The 16,568-nt window shown below is 44.4% G+C and overlaps 1 protein-coding gene across 4 annotated transcripts in view; it reads left to right on the top strand.

The window, feature by feature from the left end:
* The window catches only part of SMAD2 (SMAD family member 2), a 64,484-nt gene that overhangs the window by 23,606 nt on the left and 24,310 nt on the right, over window positions 1-16,568 (top strand). For 3 of the 4 annotated variants that reach the window (XM_054986484.1, XM_054986482.1, XM_054986481.1), the window contains exon 2: window positions 1,114-1,390. In XM_054986484.1, coding sequence (XP_054842459.1) covers window positions 1,155-1,390 — 236 coding nt within the window. In that variant the 5' untranslated portion in view covers window positions 1,114-1,154. Of the gene's footprint in view, window positions 1-493; window positions 563-1,113; window positions 1,391-16,568 lie in introns of those variants that run through there. The other variant, XM_054986480.1, reaches the window with a different exon arrangement.

Here is a 16,568-nt window from a genome sequence, read left to right as displayed (position 1 = left end):
CAGTAGCACCTGTAAGACTAACAACATTTGTGGTAGGGTATGAGCTTTCGTGAGTCACAGCTCACGTCTTCAGATATCTTCAGGTATTTGAAAAAGCAAGCTCTGACTCTCAAAAGCACATACCCTACCACAAATTTTGTTAGTCTTATAGGTGCTACTGGACTCTTGCTCTTTTATAATGAAAGCTAGATTGTTGTTTTTTATAATGTATTTAACTTCTGTAGTTTCTCTGATCAAACACACTGTACATACTCATTGTACAGGAGTAGATTTTTTGCTCGTTTGACCCAGATGTGCTCTTCTTTTCTGCCTCCCCTTCCTTGCTGGAACCCACTGATCTCTGTGAGATGCTACTGGGTGGAGGGAGGGATCCCAAGGAATGTCCTGAGGTGTCTGCAGCAAAAAGGGGAACCGACAGAGATTGCCACTTTAGTCTGGATCCAACCCCACGAAGTCATTGCTGTCTAAATACTCCTATCGTTTACAGAGGTATACTGGGAAAATGGCTGACATTCTAGCATTGTGCGGCGTGCTTCTACCCCTTGCTGACATATTTAAGATGGTGGGTTAAAACTTGTTTTAATTTCACTTAGCTTTTGTTTACAACAGTTGGCTTGGAGGGAAAATTTGGACGCAATCATGTGGTCTTCCTTTTAATGTCAATGGAAGCTGTGTATTCACAAGTAGATGGAGGAATGCACTCCTGGTATAAATTACCATATGGACGCTTATTCTTCAGGAGGTACACTTGACACATTTTCATGAACCCAACGTTTTCTTGAAGCCTTTTGTCTTACAGCCTTCCTGAAAAATGGCTTGGTTGTCTTTTGATAGCATGAAGTATGGTACTTGAAGCCACATGTATTGATGATATAATAGTAAATACATTCGTGCATATGAGGTCTTGGTCACAATTCGTGCGATGAATTAAAAATAGGGGGATGAGAATTCTTAGGAGTGCTGAAAAGAGGACAATATAGAATTGGCAGTTTAACTATATTCTGTGCTGTCGTGTATATTTCAAGGGCTTCTGGTTGGTTGCCTCTTTCTCAGGAGGTGTGTTTTCAGTTTGAGCTGCCTAACAGACTTCCTCCTCTTCTGTGGATTGTACAGGGCAGCTGAAATCCTTGCGGCAGTTGTACTACGCCTTGGCCATGTCATCCATATTGCCATTTACCCCACCTGTTGTGAAGAGGCTGCTGGGGTGGAAGAAGTCCGCTGGAGGCTCGGGAGGTGCTGGTGGTGGCGAACAGAATGGTCAAGAGGAAAAATGGTGCGAAAAAGCGGTGAAAAGCTTGGTCAAGAAGCTCAAGAAGACTGGACAGCTGGACGAGCTTGAAAAAGCCATTACTACTCAGAACTGCAATACAAAATGTGTTACGATACCAAGGTAAGACTCCTCTAGTATCAAAATAGAGTACACCCACTGCAATGTCAAATCCTACTGTGGCTCAAGTCTGCCGTAAATGTATCGTGTTGGAGCAAAGTCCATAACGAACATGGCTGTGGGGTTTTTTTTGCATGTTTTTTTTCTTTATTGAAACTTTTGCCTCTGCGCTGGTCACTGCACAATAAGATCTATGTATTGACATTGCTAATTAAAATTCCTGTTACACATTTTTCACAGTTTTGAAGTGGCTAGATTGTAACATCTGGGAGTCCTTCCATCAGTGTGTCATCCTTAAAATGCATATCAACTGACTTTTCCTTGGTCAACACTTCAGTCAGCTAATATTTACTAAACAAAACTGTAAATGATATTTAAACGATGGCTACTTATTGGTCTTCAGAAATTTCAAATTTTATTTTTAGCCTGTTTTAAGAGCCCATACGGAGCTCTCAAGGCAGCTCAGAACAGCTAGAAGAAACTTTTTAAAAAATTGAAACGTCATCTTAAACCATTCATTAGCACAATAAAACAGTATCTCCTCACGCACCACTCAGTTTCTGGAACATGTTAATATCGTCTGTGGTTCTCTAGTGACAAAAGTGAGAGCATATAGGAATTAAGAGTAATTTAGAATTTTAGAATTGTTGTTAAGGAACAGTGACAACAAAGATCCCACTTCTACAGGGAGCTGCAAAGCTTTTTTAAAAAAATGCATGTAGTGAACCAAGATGGTTTAGCCAAGAAGATGCCAGCATGGTTAAACAGCAGAGTCAAGGAAGCGCTCAAAAAGGCCAAAGGATACTTTTAGAAACTAAACATCTTGCCAAGTGTAGAAAAATGGAACAAGAACAAGAAATCTGGCAAATGTAAGTCTACAGGCAAGGAAGAAGAAAGTTGACATGCAAATTGTTGAAAGAATATATCCGTTCTTATGACTGGTTTTCTGCTTCCATTAGAGTCAAACTCACTTGGTGATAGTCCCATGTACTAGTTACATTTCTCAGACAGCCTTCTCCTTATGTCTTGTCTTGGAACTGAGTATACAGTGACAGCTAAGTCACAGGCTCTGTGTAGTAGGTATTGTCCTCTGGAAAGGCCTATGGGAGTTGGCCCAGAGGGCATCTTCACTGGTTGCATTTAGGAAGGTGTGTGAGGTGGTTCTCTTTTAACAGACATTTGGTGAAGAATAAACTGCTTGGGCAGATTTTGACTGCATTTTTAATCTGTACACTTGCGCGAATTTTATTAATGGAGCCTTACGCTTTTGTGCCTTTACAATTTGTTGTTGTCTTGTTAGCCACTGTGAAACCAAATTAATAAAATTTGGATATAAATACTTGAAATAAATGGAAGAATAAAAGTGGTATCCATGGATTAGTATTCGTTCAGTCTCGTAAACAAAGATCATGGGGTTGGGGAGAGACTCGGCAATAGAACATTCGTTTGGCATGCGGAAGGTTCCAGGTTCAATCCTGGCATATCCGGTTGAAAGGAACAGGTGATGTGAAAGACATCTGTGTGAGATCCTGAAGAGCTTTTACCTGTCTGTCTGAGCAGACAGTACTGACCTTGATAGACCAATGGTCTGATTCCGTATCAGGCAGTTCCTTTCATGTGTTCATGCTCGTGCAAGTTGTGAGGAAAAATTAAACACATTGTTTATCCCATGCTCACATTTAGAGACATTGGTGACACACCATTTTTATGAGAACATCATACTGTAAATGTCAAGATTTAGTCAGACTAAACAGTAACGAGGCATGCCACTTTCCAGAAGTGTAAGCCTGTCCCAATATGTGTAACAACTAGAGTCAGCCTCCTTCCTAATTAACAGGAAAGCAATTGGCATATTAACGTCTAAAAAAGGTTCCATGGGCCTGTATGTCTGGTGTAACAAGTAAACTGCTACAAAATTTCGACGCAAAATAGACACAATGGTTTTTGCAAAGCAAAGTCTTTCCTTATTGATATTAAAATATTTTACAGATTTTTTATAAAAAGTATCGACAAGGGTGAACAACCACTGATAAAATGTTCTTGGACTTTCAGTGAGTTCTTGAATCAGAAGGAAGCTTGGAGGGCCTTTTTGTAAAGGGTAAGGAATAGTAGAAATAGTTCTCGCATTAGACAGGTGGACATGTAAGATGTGTATGGGGATTGATACTTAACATCTTTGAATGGTATGGATGGGACAAGACTGATCCTGCACTGGGCAGGGGGTTGGACTAGATGGTCTGTATGGCCCCTTCCAACTCTGTGATTCTAAGAAAAATGGCTAATCTTAAGTAAAAAGTATGTTTTAACAAATACTGTTGGTCTCTTAATTTTAATCTACAACAGCACTAAAAAGTGTCCAAACTAATTCTTCTGAATTTGTTTGTCAGGCGCGCTCACCAAGTTCCAGCTTTTAAAACTTCCCTGAGTCCTTAAAGCAGGCTGAGTGTGCCGAAACAAACTCTGGGCGAGGCTGGGAAGGAGAGTGTATGTCGGCAGGAGCTATACAGCCAGCTCCTCGAGTTGTTTTTAAACTGGGGACTCAAAAACTGGCTCAGAGTGCACTTGCTGAGGTTTTCTAGAAGAGGGCTAAGCACTAGGTTAGCTTGCATCTTTATATCATGGGGTTTATTATGATTTATTAAACAGCTGGTACCTTTTGTAATTTCCATACAGCACATGAAAGTTTCTGATTGAGTTAGCAGTTTCTTCCCCACCATAAAAACTGTCTACAAAGCTGAAAAAATTTAAATCATCATTGAGAGAGCTTCTTTATATTACTTAAATTTATTTTAAAAAGACGGACTAGGGCTGGTAATAAGAGAAAGTTTTGTAAAATCACAAGTAGCTAAAAACATCCGCCCCCCCCCCCCCCAGGTACAAACTACGGGATCCAGTCTATAGAGTATTGCGATGGATGGTATTGTAAATGGCTTTTCAGAAGTAGATAATCATGGTGGAAAGGCTTTACTTTAGCAAAGATAGTTGGAAATGTAGTCTCATTTAGAGCAAATATGCCCCAGTGAGTAATCATCAGTTTGTTGCTGTTCGGAGGTAAAGCAGAAGCAGCTAACACTATTTTCAAAAGACTAATGTCTATAAGGTAGAATGCTGTGGGCCCCGTCATTTAAGACCCCTAATGTGAATTTACTTATTTAAAATGAAGAGTGTCGAAATCTCAGAAGCTCATGCTGGTGTGAATGGGTTCGGTCTTTGGACCATATATTGGACATCTCTGCTTGGCATTTTAGTCTAATACCTTAGCAAACAAGACTTCAAACAAAAAGCCTGAGGCAGTTGCAGGCTAATTTACTGACTTGCATTGATTCTGTCACCATTATCCTCCATACTTCACTTATAAACCCTAGGAGGAGAACAGTCATCACAACTGACAGTGTTTTCAGTTTGTTTTTCTGCTTTTCTGTCTGTAAACTTTCATAAAAGCAATCAAGGGTATCTCTTTTATCCAGGACTGAAAACAGATGTCAGATTCAGCACAAAACCCATGACCTTGTTATAGCTTGGTAAATGTGCAAACATTTATTTTATTCAGGATAAATCGTGACCACCTCGCTGGCTGCTCATTCATGGCTTGTTTATCAGTTTTAACCAGATAGCTTGAATAGAAACAATTTGTAATATAAAGTCCATGCTGAGGAACAGAAATGACAGACTTAACCTACCTACTTTCATAAAATTAAGGGGCTTAAGAACAGATAGCAATGGTTCATCATTAACCTCAAAACTTAATAATCAACTAATTGCTTGAACCTATTACCACAAACCGAAACTAAAGCATCCCTTGTTTTTGGGGGGGGGGAGGTATCTTGAGTCTGCTCATGTTTTTAGCCCTAACTTGGCATAATCCCTATAAATAATCTGGCCACCTTGATCCATATCATGGTAACATTGAGACTTGACTACTGATATGCACTGTACTTAGGTCTCCCCTCTAAGTTTAATTGGAGATTCCAGATGGTACAGAATGCTGCAGCTTGGTTATTATCAGGAGCTAGGAGGAGCATGAATATCGCTCCCGTTTTGCAGTCACTCCATTGGCAACCTATCAGCTATAGCGCTCAATTCAAAGTATCGGCTGTCACATACAAAGCTCCTCATAGCCTCGGTCCAGCTTATCTACAGGACCGCCCCTCTCCCGACGTTCCACCACGACACCTTTGCTGAGCTGAACAGGGTCTCCTGCAGGTGCCATCTTGCACATGGGAAATAAAAAACAACAGCTGCCAGTGCATGTGCAATCTCTGTGCTGGCCCCCATCCTATGGAACTGCCTACCTGAAGAGGTCAGGAAAGCTCCCATTCTCCTGGCTTTCTGCAACCCGTCTAAAACGGAATTATTCGAGAGGGCTTTTTACTAAGGAAGTGGTCCCAAAGAGATGCATTAATAGAGAGATAAGAACTATAGACTTTACTACTATGTGTTGCTATAAGTAGGACCCTACTGGATAGTTTCTAGGTTGTTTACTATGTCTGTCTTAGAATTGCTTATGCTCTGTTTCAGCGTTTCTTCAACTCTTTGTTGGATTCTTGTTAGTTTTAAATCTTTGAAAATTGAACTGATATACCTTATTACATCGTTTATTGGAATGCTTTTGAATTGACTGTGCAGACTCATACTGTGTAACCTGCCTTGAGTCTTATTGAGAAAGGCAGACAATGAATGAATGATATCAGGAAAGGGGAGCTTGAGAGCTACAGAGCAGGTTGTCAAGGTTGCTTCTCTGTTTTCTCTCAGGATACTTCAGAGGACTATTAAAGAGGTTACTGTAGTAACCCACAAAGCCAAATGCGGCCCACCAGTCATGTATTGTGGCCAGACAGAGGGTGTAAACAGTGTTCTGTTTAGTCTCTAATAAATAGCAAAGTTGAAAAATGTATTGTACTCCTTGTGGGATGACATTTTACTTGGTGGGAGACAATTTCTGTAGGCCTGGATATAGACTGCCTCAGAACGTTAGATGTTCAAAACCAAAAGGGCACTATTGCTTCGTAGGTTAACTGCCTCCTCTCTCTATTTTTGTCATTCCTTTGAAGTTAAGATCTGAATTATGAATGCCATAATCAGTTTAACTCATCTGACCCAGGCTGGTACCTAATCATTTTATATGCATGCAGTTTGTATAATAAGGCTTTGCTGTTGTGTATACTGCTTCAGAGAGGAGGAGAGGAGAGGACTTCCATTGGGTCTGATCTAGTCAGCTTGTTCTCAACTAATTCACCTCCTTATTGCAGCATCTGTTCCACATGGCTTTTCTCTATGCAGGTCCTGTGATCCCCAGCATAGCCTTTTTTGGTGGTCAGAGGAGACCCTTCCTCCCCTTTTCACCAGCAGAAAAGTTAGCTAGATTCCACCTGTTGATTGAACACAAGCATAACTCTGTATAGTTTACGCTAGTTACTATTGCCCTATATAGTATATGGGAAGCACAAATACTGGATGGGGGATACACTTCTGGGCAGTAGTCTATGTGAAAGGCATCTTGGGGTAAGAATGGGCTGTAAAGTAAATATGAGCAGTCAGTGTGATGCCGTGGCAAAAAAGGCTAAATCAGTCTTGGGTTGTATCAAAGGGGCCATAGCATCGAAATCGCAGGAGGTCATAGCCCCTCTCTATACTGCCTTGGTCAGGCCGCACCTGGAGTACTGTGTGCAGTTCTGGAGGCCTCACTTCCAAATGGATGTGGACAAAATTGAAAGGGTGCAGAAGAGAGCGACGAGAATGATCAAGGGTCTGGAGACTGAGCCCTACGAGGAAAGGCTGAGGGCCTTGGGAATGTTTAGTTTGGAGAAGAGGAGGTTGAGGGGGGACATGATTGCTCTCTTTAAATATTTGAAAGGCTGTCATTTGGAGGAGGGCAAGGAACTGTTCCAGTTGGCAGCAGAGGGTAGGACCCAAAGCAACGGGCTTAAATTACATGCAGAAAGGTACCGATTGGATATTAGGAAAAACTTTTTCACCGTCAGAGTAGTTCAAAAGTGGAATCAGCTGCCTAGGGAGGTGGTGAGCTCCCCCTCACTGGCAGTTTTCAAGAAGAGTCTGGATGAATACTTGTCAGAGATGCTTTAGGCTGATCCTGCACTAGGCAGGGGGTTGGACTAGATGGTCTGTATGGCCCCTTCCAACTCTATGATTCTATATGGTGTACGTAATTAAAGGTACTACTTTGTAATGTTGGAGAATTAAAAAGCAGGTGAATTCCTCGCTCATCAGCTAGGAGATAAGCCTGACTGCTGAGTCTTTTGTGACTTTTGTGACTCTAACTAGGGGAATAATTTATAGTAACTTCCCAAAACTGAGGCTTATCGTACTTTGGTCACATCACGAGAAGGCAAGACTGACGGGAAAAGATAATAATGCTAGGAAAATTTGAAGGCAGTAGAAAAAGAGGAAGACTTAAAACGAGATGGCTGGACTCAATAAAAGAAGCCATGTCCTCCAATTTGCAATATCTGAGCAAGTCTGTTAATGATAGGATGTTTTGGAGGTCTTTTATTCATAAGGTCGCCATACGTTGGAGACGACTTGACTGCACATAACACACACACCTTGAACAAACACAGGACAGGCAAGATTCCCTGTAATTACTGTCATGGATCCAGAGGAGTCAGCCATGTTAGTTTGTAGTTGCAAAATAGTAAAGAGTCCAGTAGCACCTTTAAGACTAACCAACTTTATTGTAGCATAAGCTTTCGAGAACCACAGCTCTCTTCGTCAGATGCATGGAGGATATGAAGAAACTGGCCAGAGATATATAGAATTGCACATTCCACCTCTTTCATGACTTTTGCACCTGACTTACATTTACATGGCCCTCACTCCCTGCACCCTCTCCCCGCCTCCCCTCACCACCTATATATCTCTGGCCAGTTCTTCATACCCGCCATGCATCTGGTCAAGAGAGCTGTGGTTCTTGAAAGCTTATGCTACTATAAAGTTGGTTAATCTTTAAGGTGCTACTGGACTCCTTACTATTTTGTAATTACTGTGGTACAGATATGCTGTTGCCTCTAGCACTGTTAAACCTGCTGCAAGTAAACTTTCTGTCGAAGGTTGCATGTTTCAAACAGCAATAAAAGGACAAATATTGGTTTCAAAAAGCATTCGAAGGAGCAGCTTTTAGCATTACAGTAAAGTTTTAAACGAAAGGAGTAGTGCAGCCCAGAGCCTGTAAGTACACAGATGACTCAGCAAGCCTTGCTTTGGAGAAATGTACTCCTAGAACGGTAATGGTGGCAGCTGAATTGATTGAAGATGGGCTTTACTCAGTGTGAATGTACTAGTTTCCTGTTAGATGACAATACAACTGTTAATGGTACAAAAGCTTCAAATTCCGGAAATCAGTGGCAAAGGTTCCCTTTGTCTTTGTGCATAGCAATCAACCTGCCTCCAGGAAAATGACTGCATATAGTAGATGCAGAAACCTGGCATCCTTCACCCTGAGAGGTCTGAGCCATAAGCCACAAACTGAAAATGCTTTGATGCTATATTAAGATAGTGGCAGCTTGAAATACAACAAGCCCTGAACTATATAACATAGTATCCTTTTTTCAGGCATCATGTTCAAGTGGTTGTTGTGGGTTTTCCGGGCTGTATTGCCGTGGTCTTGGCATTGTAGTTCCTGACGTTTCGCCAGCAGCTGTGGCTGGCATCTTCAGAGGTGTAGCACCAAAAGACAGAGATCAAAAGACAGAGTGACACTGAGAGATCTCTGTCTTTTGGTGCTACACCTCTGAAGATGCCAGCCACAGCTGCTGGCGAAACGTCAGGAATTACAATGCCAAGACCACGGCAATACAGCCCGGAAAACCCACAACAACCATTGTTCTCCAGCCGTGAAAGCCTTCGACAATACATCATGTTCAAGTCTATTTCAGATTTCTTCCTTATGGATGGAAGAGAGCTTGGAGCGGGTTTAGCACCTCATGTTTGATTGTATGAACGTGGGAGTGCCAAAGCAGGGTGTGCTGTGACTTAAAAGCAGAATTATCGTCTAAGCCTTGCAAAGTAGACTTCCCTCCCTTCAGCTAGCTGGAGCTCGGAAACTAAGCAAGGGTAGGTCCTGATTAGTACTTGGATGAGAGACCACTGAGGGACGTCTAAGGTTGCTATGCAGAGGCAGGCAATGGCAAACCAGGTCTGAACCACCTCACCCAGGGCCACGTCATGCCCTTGGTGAAGGAGGCAAATATAGAGGCAACACTGCAGCTTGGTGTTAGAGCTGCTGTGGCATAGTGGTTAAGACTTGCATTGGTTCCATGAGTTTGGCAGGTGGCCTTAGGTAAGCCACTCCTCTCAGCCCAGCTCCCCAGCTGGATTGTAGGGATAATAATAACACTGGCTGTGTTCACTGCTCTGAGTGGGCCACTAATCTGTCCAGAAGGGCGGTATATAAGCACACAGTTATTATGATGTTACTATGTTTGCAACATTTCCAGTTAATGCATCTTCTGGCAGATGCTGGGAAGAACCAGTGTCTGAGATCACGGAAACCCGTTCCCAGTATTGAGCCAGCAGAACTAGTGGCCTGGCAGGTCCAGATGCCTCTGAAAGCCCAATGAAGCACGTAGTGTAAACATTACAGGACTCTGAGACTGTGGTGAGAGAGAATGTATGGAGGCATGTGTGTGTTGAGGCTAGCTTTAGTATGTGTGGGCAAACATGACGCTGAGAGCTAGCACCATTTCTTTTACACTGGAAAGTAGAGACAAGATCTTAATCCAGTATCACCTGTACCTTTTCCTCTGCACTCCCCTTCTAGCTTCTTAGTACCCAGCTGTACGTTTTCTATACCACACGGGGGTCATTGGAAGAGAAGGAGCCAGGGACTGATTGGCTCCAGCTGCAAATCCTTTCCTCCTTGTTTTGCAACAGAGTGCCAACCCCAGTGCATGTTTGCTGCCGAGCATTTAGTTGAGTCCTAAGTTGTTGCCCTGTTCCTGTAATCCCAACAATGGTGCACAGCCTCCATTTGTGATTAAAGCCCAAGCATAATTTTTTTTTAGTCCTGCCACATGGTTTGAGGCAGTAGGGAGGGGGTTGAATTCATAGGTTGTAAGTTTTAATTAACGACCTCATTCAGGTTACCTGTATCAAGGTAAATGCTTATGGATTACTCAGTGAATATATAACTATGAGGAAGTGCCCTTAGAACAGTCCCCATCTTCTGGGACAGGATAGAGCTGTTGAGGCCTTCAGACATTTGTATATCAAATGTATTGTTTCAGTTGAAAGTGGACTGTAAACTATGATACTGTGTTGCAAGGCTGAAGTTATCCTTTTTGTTCTTGTCTTGCTGGTTTTGAAGTTCCTTCCAACCTTGTCTTGAATTGTAGTCGAGATCAGATCCTCACAGGCATGCATCCCATGACCTATCCAATATGAATTCACAGCTGAATATCCAAACAGCTTTCATTATAAAATATTGCTTGTAGTGATTTATAAAAATGTATATCCCATTCTTTCCCCCAGTGGATACCCAAAGCAGCTTACAATATCATTTGTTGCTCTTCTACTTTATCTTCGCTATAACTATGTGAGGAAGGTTAGCCTGAGAGAGTGACTGGCTGAAGGTCTCTCCGGTCTTACTTAGACTGACACTAACCAGTACACCATGCTAGCTGGCCATTTAATATCTTGTCTGTTATATTAGGCAGAGTGGGGGAGGAAAAGGAGGCTGAAGATTTAAAACTTTATCAAAGAACAGCTCCGACTTCCCATGTATTTTGGGTGGTCTCCTTCAAAACAGACACATGCTAGTTACAAGAAGCAGATGTTATAAAGCCAGCAGTGAACAGTATTTTTTTAAAAAATCAGCGCTCAGAAGAATTGACACAGCCACCAAGCAAGCCCTTCATCGAAGATAAGCTAGTGAATGGAGATGCTAATTCTAAACAACCTCTACAGTTTCTGTGAACAAGAGGGTTTAAGGAAAGTGACAGCCAGTAATGATCAGGATCAAATGGCAATTATGCCACCGAGCTACATGTTCACATTTGCCTTCATCTGAAACACAGCACAGATTTCCAAAAAACAAAAAATCACCCACCTACCACCTTGGGCTAGGATTTGGGCAGTTGTTACTGACTGGCTGAAACCACCTCTCCTTACAGACAACTTGACACAAAATAATCATTCGTGTACCATGGAGTGACCGAAAAGCAGAGTGCCTTGAACACATGACGCTTCCTTCTGAGTCAGGCCATTAGTCTATCCAGGTCAGTTTTGTCTACCCTGGTTGGCAGCAGCTCTCCTGAGTTTCAGACAGAGGCTTTTACATTGCCTACTACCTGATCCCTTTCACTGGAGGTAGAACCTGGGGTCTCGTGCATAAAAAGCAGATGCTGTGCTCAATCACTCCCCCGCCCCTTCCCTACCCCTACTTATTTTCACAGGCAAAAGTTTTCCAAAAAAATAGCATGAAAGTATTGGAACTTCACCATAGCCTAGCATAGTCTTCAACATGTGGATAAGAGAGGTTGTAAACCCCCCCCCCCCAAATCTCTGTGTCTCTCTATTTAAACACTGAGAGCCGCTGTGGTATGATGACTAGGGTGCTGGGCAGAGGTGAGGGAAACCCAAGTTGAAGTTTCCAGTTGGCCTTAGTTCACTGGGTGGCTTGGGGCCAGCCATAGTCTATCAGCTTAACCTCTCACAGGGTTGTTGGGAAGAGAACAATGTATATCACCCTGTACATAAATGGTTGTTTTTCTTTTAATAGAGAAGTTTCTAAGCGTCTTGCCTAAATAGAGGAATATGGAGTATTCTGCCCTACAAGGAGTAATAGTCTTCCTCACAGCATTTTGTCCTGTCCTTCACAAACTTACTTTCTGGCTCTTTCATGACCCCTATTGGTGTGGCATGGCACCCAACAGATTTCAGAGCCCCTTCCCCAACTTTTCAGCTAATTGCAGTGAACTCAGCTCAGGTTCTTCTGAGGTTTGGGACAGGTAACTTCCGCCTGCTTCAAAAGCCCTGTAGCATGAAGAAGCCTTCCTTCCCCTACCCTGTGCACAGAGCAGGGGGTGTCATCTGCCCTGTTGAACTCCAGAGCAGACAGAAGTGGTGTAAGTCTCAGGCTGCTGCTTATTCCTAAATCCAGGTGTGTACAAGATGGCAACTCCAAGCCAGCTGACACACACAGGCAGTATTTAGGGGAAGCAGAAGATTGGTGGTAAGCACAAATAGCGGCTGAGCTAATGATAGTAAATCGTGTAGTTTGCTGGGACTGGGATGACTGACAGGTGCTTCAAGCATGCATGCTGTTTAGGGTTCCACTGTGTGTATGTTGCACCTTCCCTACAAGGAGCTCAGGGCAGCATATATGGTTTCCTCTCCTCGCTTTTATTGTAAAAACTACCCCATAAAATTGTTTTTGTTTGATCAAATTTATATTCCATCCTCCCAGTGAACGGGCTATACAATTAAAACCATATAACCTAATACAATTAAAACCATATACTTATCTAAAAACCATAAAAGCAATACAAAACAACTGGTTCCATGATCAACTCAGGGTATAATAAATATCTAAAAGACCATGTACGTAGCTGTGGCACAGCCCTGGGTGGCTGCCAGCAGAGCACAGGATGTGGCAAACAGGAAGGGGACAATTCACTGGCTCGCAACAACGGCCCAGTAGAACATTTCCATTTTGCAACCCCTGTGGAACTGTAACAGGGCCCGCATCTCAATTGGGATGCAGGCCCAATGCTCATTCTAAATGCTCAATTGGGAGTGTGTTCCATCAGGCCGGAGCCAGGGCTGAATAGGCCCTGGCCGAGGTCAAACAAATGTCCCATGGGCTGGGAACCACCAGGAGCTGCTTATCCACAGAGTGCAAGGCCCTGTGGAGGACATAGCGGGAACGATGGTCTTGCCAGGTACGCAGGTCCCAATCCGTAAAGGGATTTGAACAGTAAAGCCAGCACTTTGAACTCTATCTGGAACTGATCCATGCTTAGGAGAGTGAGTAGCAAAGGTCACCCAGTGACCTCTGTTGGCTGATGGTGGATTTGAACCTGGGTCTTTCAGTTCCTAGTCCACCAAACAACCACTTTATACTGAGGGGAGTCTTGGGGTCCCAGAGCACCTTTGACCGTCCCTTAAGCTTTGAAATGCACTCAAGGATGAAAACGCTACATGTGAGCTTTGGCTAGTTACCTCCTCCCTGAGACTGTGTTTGCCTTGTGTTTCCAGATGTGCAAGTAGCATTCCATATGTGGCCAAATGGCAACACATTTGGCAATATGTGAAATGTTAGTCTGGTGTGTTACACTCCTCTTATCTCACACTCTTAATTCTGTCTCTGCTAGTTCTAGCTTTGAGGGTTACTTTTTTTTTTTTAATAGCTTCTGGGGACTGCGGGCTGCCAGTGCAGCCTCTGCAACCTGCAAGACAGTTGCGTGCGCATGTCGAACTTTCTTGTGCTGCTGCTGAAACTTGTATTTTATTTGCTACTTTATTGTTTGTACCTGTAATTTAGAGTTAAGATAAACTGAGCATCATTTCTTCTCCTCATCCTGAACCCTATATGCTGTTATATTTGTTTAAAATTTAATCTTTGGCTATTATTTCTTAGAGCCAAGCTAGGGCTGTACTTGGGCAGTTTCTTGAACATATGCAGAGGCGCCTTATTCCATCTTCCAGGCCGTAAATACATAGCTGTGTAATGGCTCAGTAGTGTTGCTCTCTGCTGGAACCATTCTCCCTCGGCAAGGGAGGGCCACGCAGAGAGATCCACTTAGGCTGTCATGGTAACCATCCACCTCTGTATACCTTGTGGATCTCCAGTCAGGCTCCCCTCAGAGGGGGGAATATAAAGAGTTTAAACTGGTTTGAGCTAGTTAGACCTTAATCAGAACCAAAATCTTGAGTAGACAAGAGCTGCTTGTGTTGCACTGACCTACGATATGTAACTTGGAGAGAAGCACTCTGTAATTCACACTGGAAGATGGCATGGGCACGATCTCAATGGATTCTGCTGAACATGTGTCACAAAAACTAGGCATATTTCTTGAAGTTTGCTGAGACAGTAGCCTTCCTCCTAATCTCTTGGAAGCAACTGAATTTGGGTTCATCTACGGTCTTCCAGTGCAGTCCCACATGGGACTGCGCACGCGCAGGCCTGCCGATCCGGACATTTCCAAGCTCAAAAAATTCACCACCAGGGGGCGCTCTCGCCTCCCACCGCGCAAGCGTGGCAATTTCCCGCCGAAAAACGGCTCCCAAGAGGCAGAGCGTCCCCCCACATACCCTCAGTTCCTTTTTCGCCGCCGATCGAGAAGGTTCTTTCCAGCTCTTCGCTATGTCGGACACTGCTCTCTTCAAGAGATGTGAGTCATGCGATAGAAAAATGACTCGGTCTGATGGCCACGCTCATTGTTTGTACTGCCTGGGGGAAACCCATAATACGCAGGCTTGCAAACACTGCCGAGCCTTCACCTCCAAGGCTAGAGCGGAGAGAGCAGGCCGGCTGCATGCTTCTCTTTGGAAACGGGCAATGGAAGTCCACGATCCACCGGGCGCGACTGGTGATTCGATTAGGCCCGGCCCGAGTTCTGCGGTCCATAGATCTGGCCCGGGTTCCACATCTTCGAGAACTTCGCGTTCCCGTCCCTCTCCCAGCCGCTCGGAACCGAGGGCTTCTGAGCCCCCGACCACGTCATCCCGGAGCGCGTCGGAACCGGCAGCTTCTGGTCGGAGATCGTCGGGCTCGAAGGCGAGTCAGAGCCGTCGACCCTCAACTTCATCTGTGGCCTCGGCGCCATCGGGACACCGACCTCCTTCGGTTCCGAAAACGGTTCCAATGTCCGCGCCGGCTGTGCCTTTGTCGGTTCCGAGAACATCGGAACCATCCTCGGTGTCGAAGGCTCCGGAACCGACTATTGAAAAGAAAAAGAAGAAGCGGAAACACTCTTCTAAAAAGGACACGGCTGTCTTGGAAAGTCTTATTGTGACTCCTACCGCTCCCTCTTCGGAACCGTTGCAAGCAGTTCCGGCTGAGGACCGACGTGCGGATTCGGCTGATCGTGGCTCGCCCAGAGGTTCCATTCAGCGTTCCAGTCCGGTGGGTGATGTTATCATTTTAGACAAACCCTCCACTCCGACGGGGCGCCCGAGGTCGACTTCGAGAGAGGCACGATCATCTGCTTCATCAGGCAGTCGCAGGGGTCGACCCCGCAGGCGCAGTCCACGTTCCTATCGGAGTCGGTCGCGGGACGATCGCCTCAGCGATGATCCGGCTGGATCGTATTACAGTGAGAGAGCCTCCCCAATCTCGGACCGACCTTATCAGGAGAGCCCCAGGTCGCCTTCGTGGAGGTCCTATGGGGACTATCGCAGAACACCTCTCCCTTCTGATACCGACTTCCATAGGTCTCGTCGGCATTATAGTGATTCACCAATCTCTGATTCGCCTGACAGAGAAATTGGCCCCACTGATGAGGCTTCTCCTACGGATGATTTCAGGGCGTATAATGACCTGTTACAGCGCATGGCCAAAGCTCTGGACCTTGAAGTTTCTGCAACCGAGTCCAAATTTACGGACAAAATTTTACAGCACATCTACTCAGGATCCACTCCGACAGTGGCTTTTCCTTTGATTGATGGATTTGTGGATTTGTGGAAGGGCCTTCAGTCTAAACCGGCCTCCACGCCCGCCACTAATCGTAAGGTTGAAAATCTCTATCGTCTTAGAGATGACGCTCATCCTTTTCTATCGACACATCCACCTCCATCATCTCTAGTTACTGAAGAGATGCAAACTAGACCTAGACAAGGTTCTGTTTCCACACCAGTCGATAAGGACTGATGCTTTAGGCAGAAAATTCTATACTTCGGCTGCCTTTGGGATCAAGATAGCAAACTATGCAGCGATGATGGCCGCATACCAATTGTTGCTTTGGAAAAAAGTAGCTGCCTTCGTACCAAAGCTCCCAGAGGATCAGAGAATCTTCCTACGGGTAATACAGGAGGAGGCGGTACGGCTGTCTCGCCACCAGATCAATGCAAGCAGAAGCATGGCGGACACCTCGGCCAGGTCACTCCTCTCGGCAGTAGTTTTGCGTCGTCACGCCTGGTTGAGGACCACGGCGCTGCCTCCTGAGACTAGGAATAGAGTAGAAGATCTCCCCTTTGAAGGAACGTTACTGTTTTCCGAAAAAAC

The sequence above is a fragment of the Eublepharis macularius genome, chromosome 8, assembly GCF_028583425.1.
Source record: "Eublepharis macularius isolate TG4126 chromosome 8, MPM_Emac_v1.0, whole genome shotgun sequence".
In the NCBI taxonomy this organism is placed as follows: Eukaryota; Metazoa; Chordata; class Lepidosauria; order Squamata; family Eublepharidae; genus Eublepharis; species Eublepharis macularius.
Note: the sequence above shows the minus strand (reverse complement) of the source record. Positions and strands in the feature narration are given on the sequence as shown.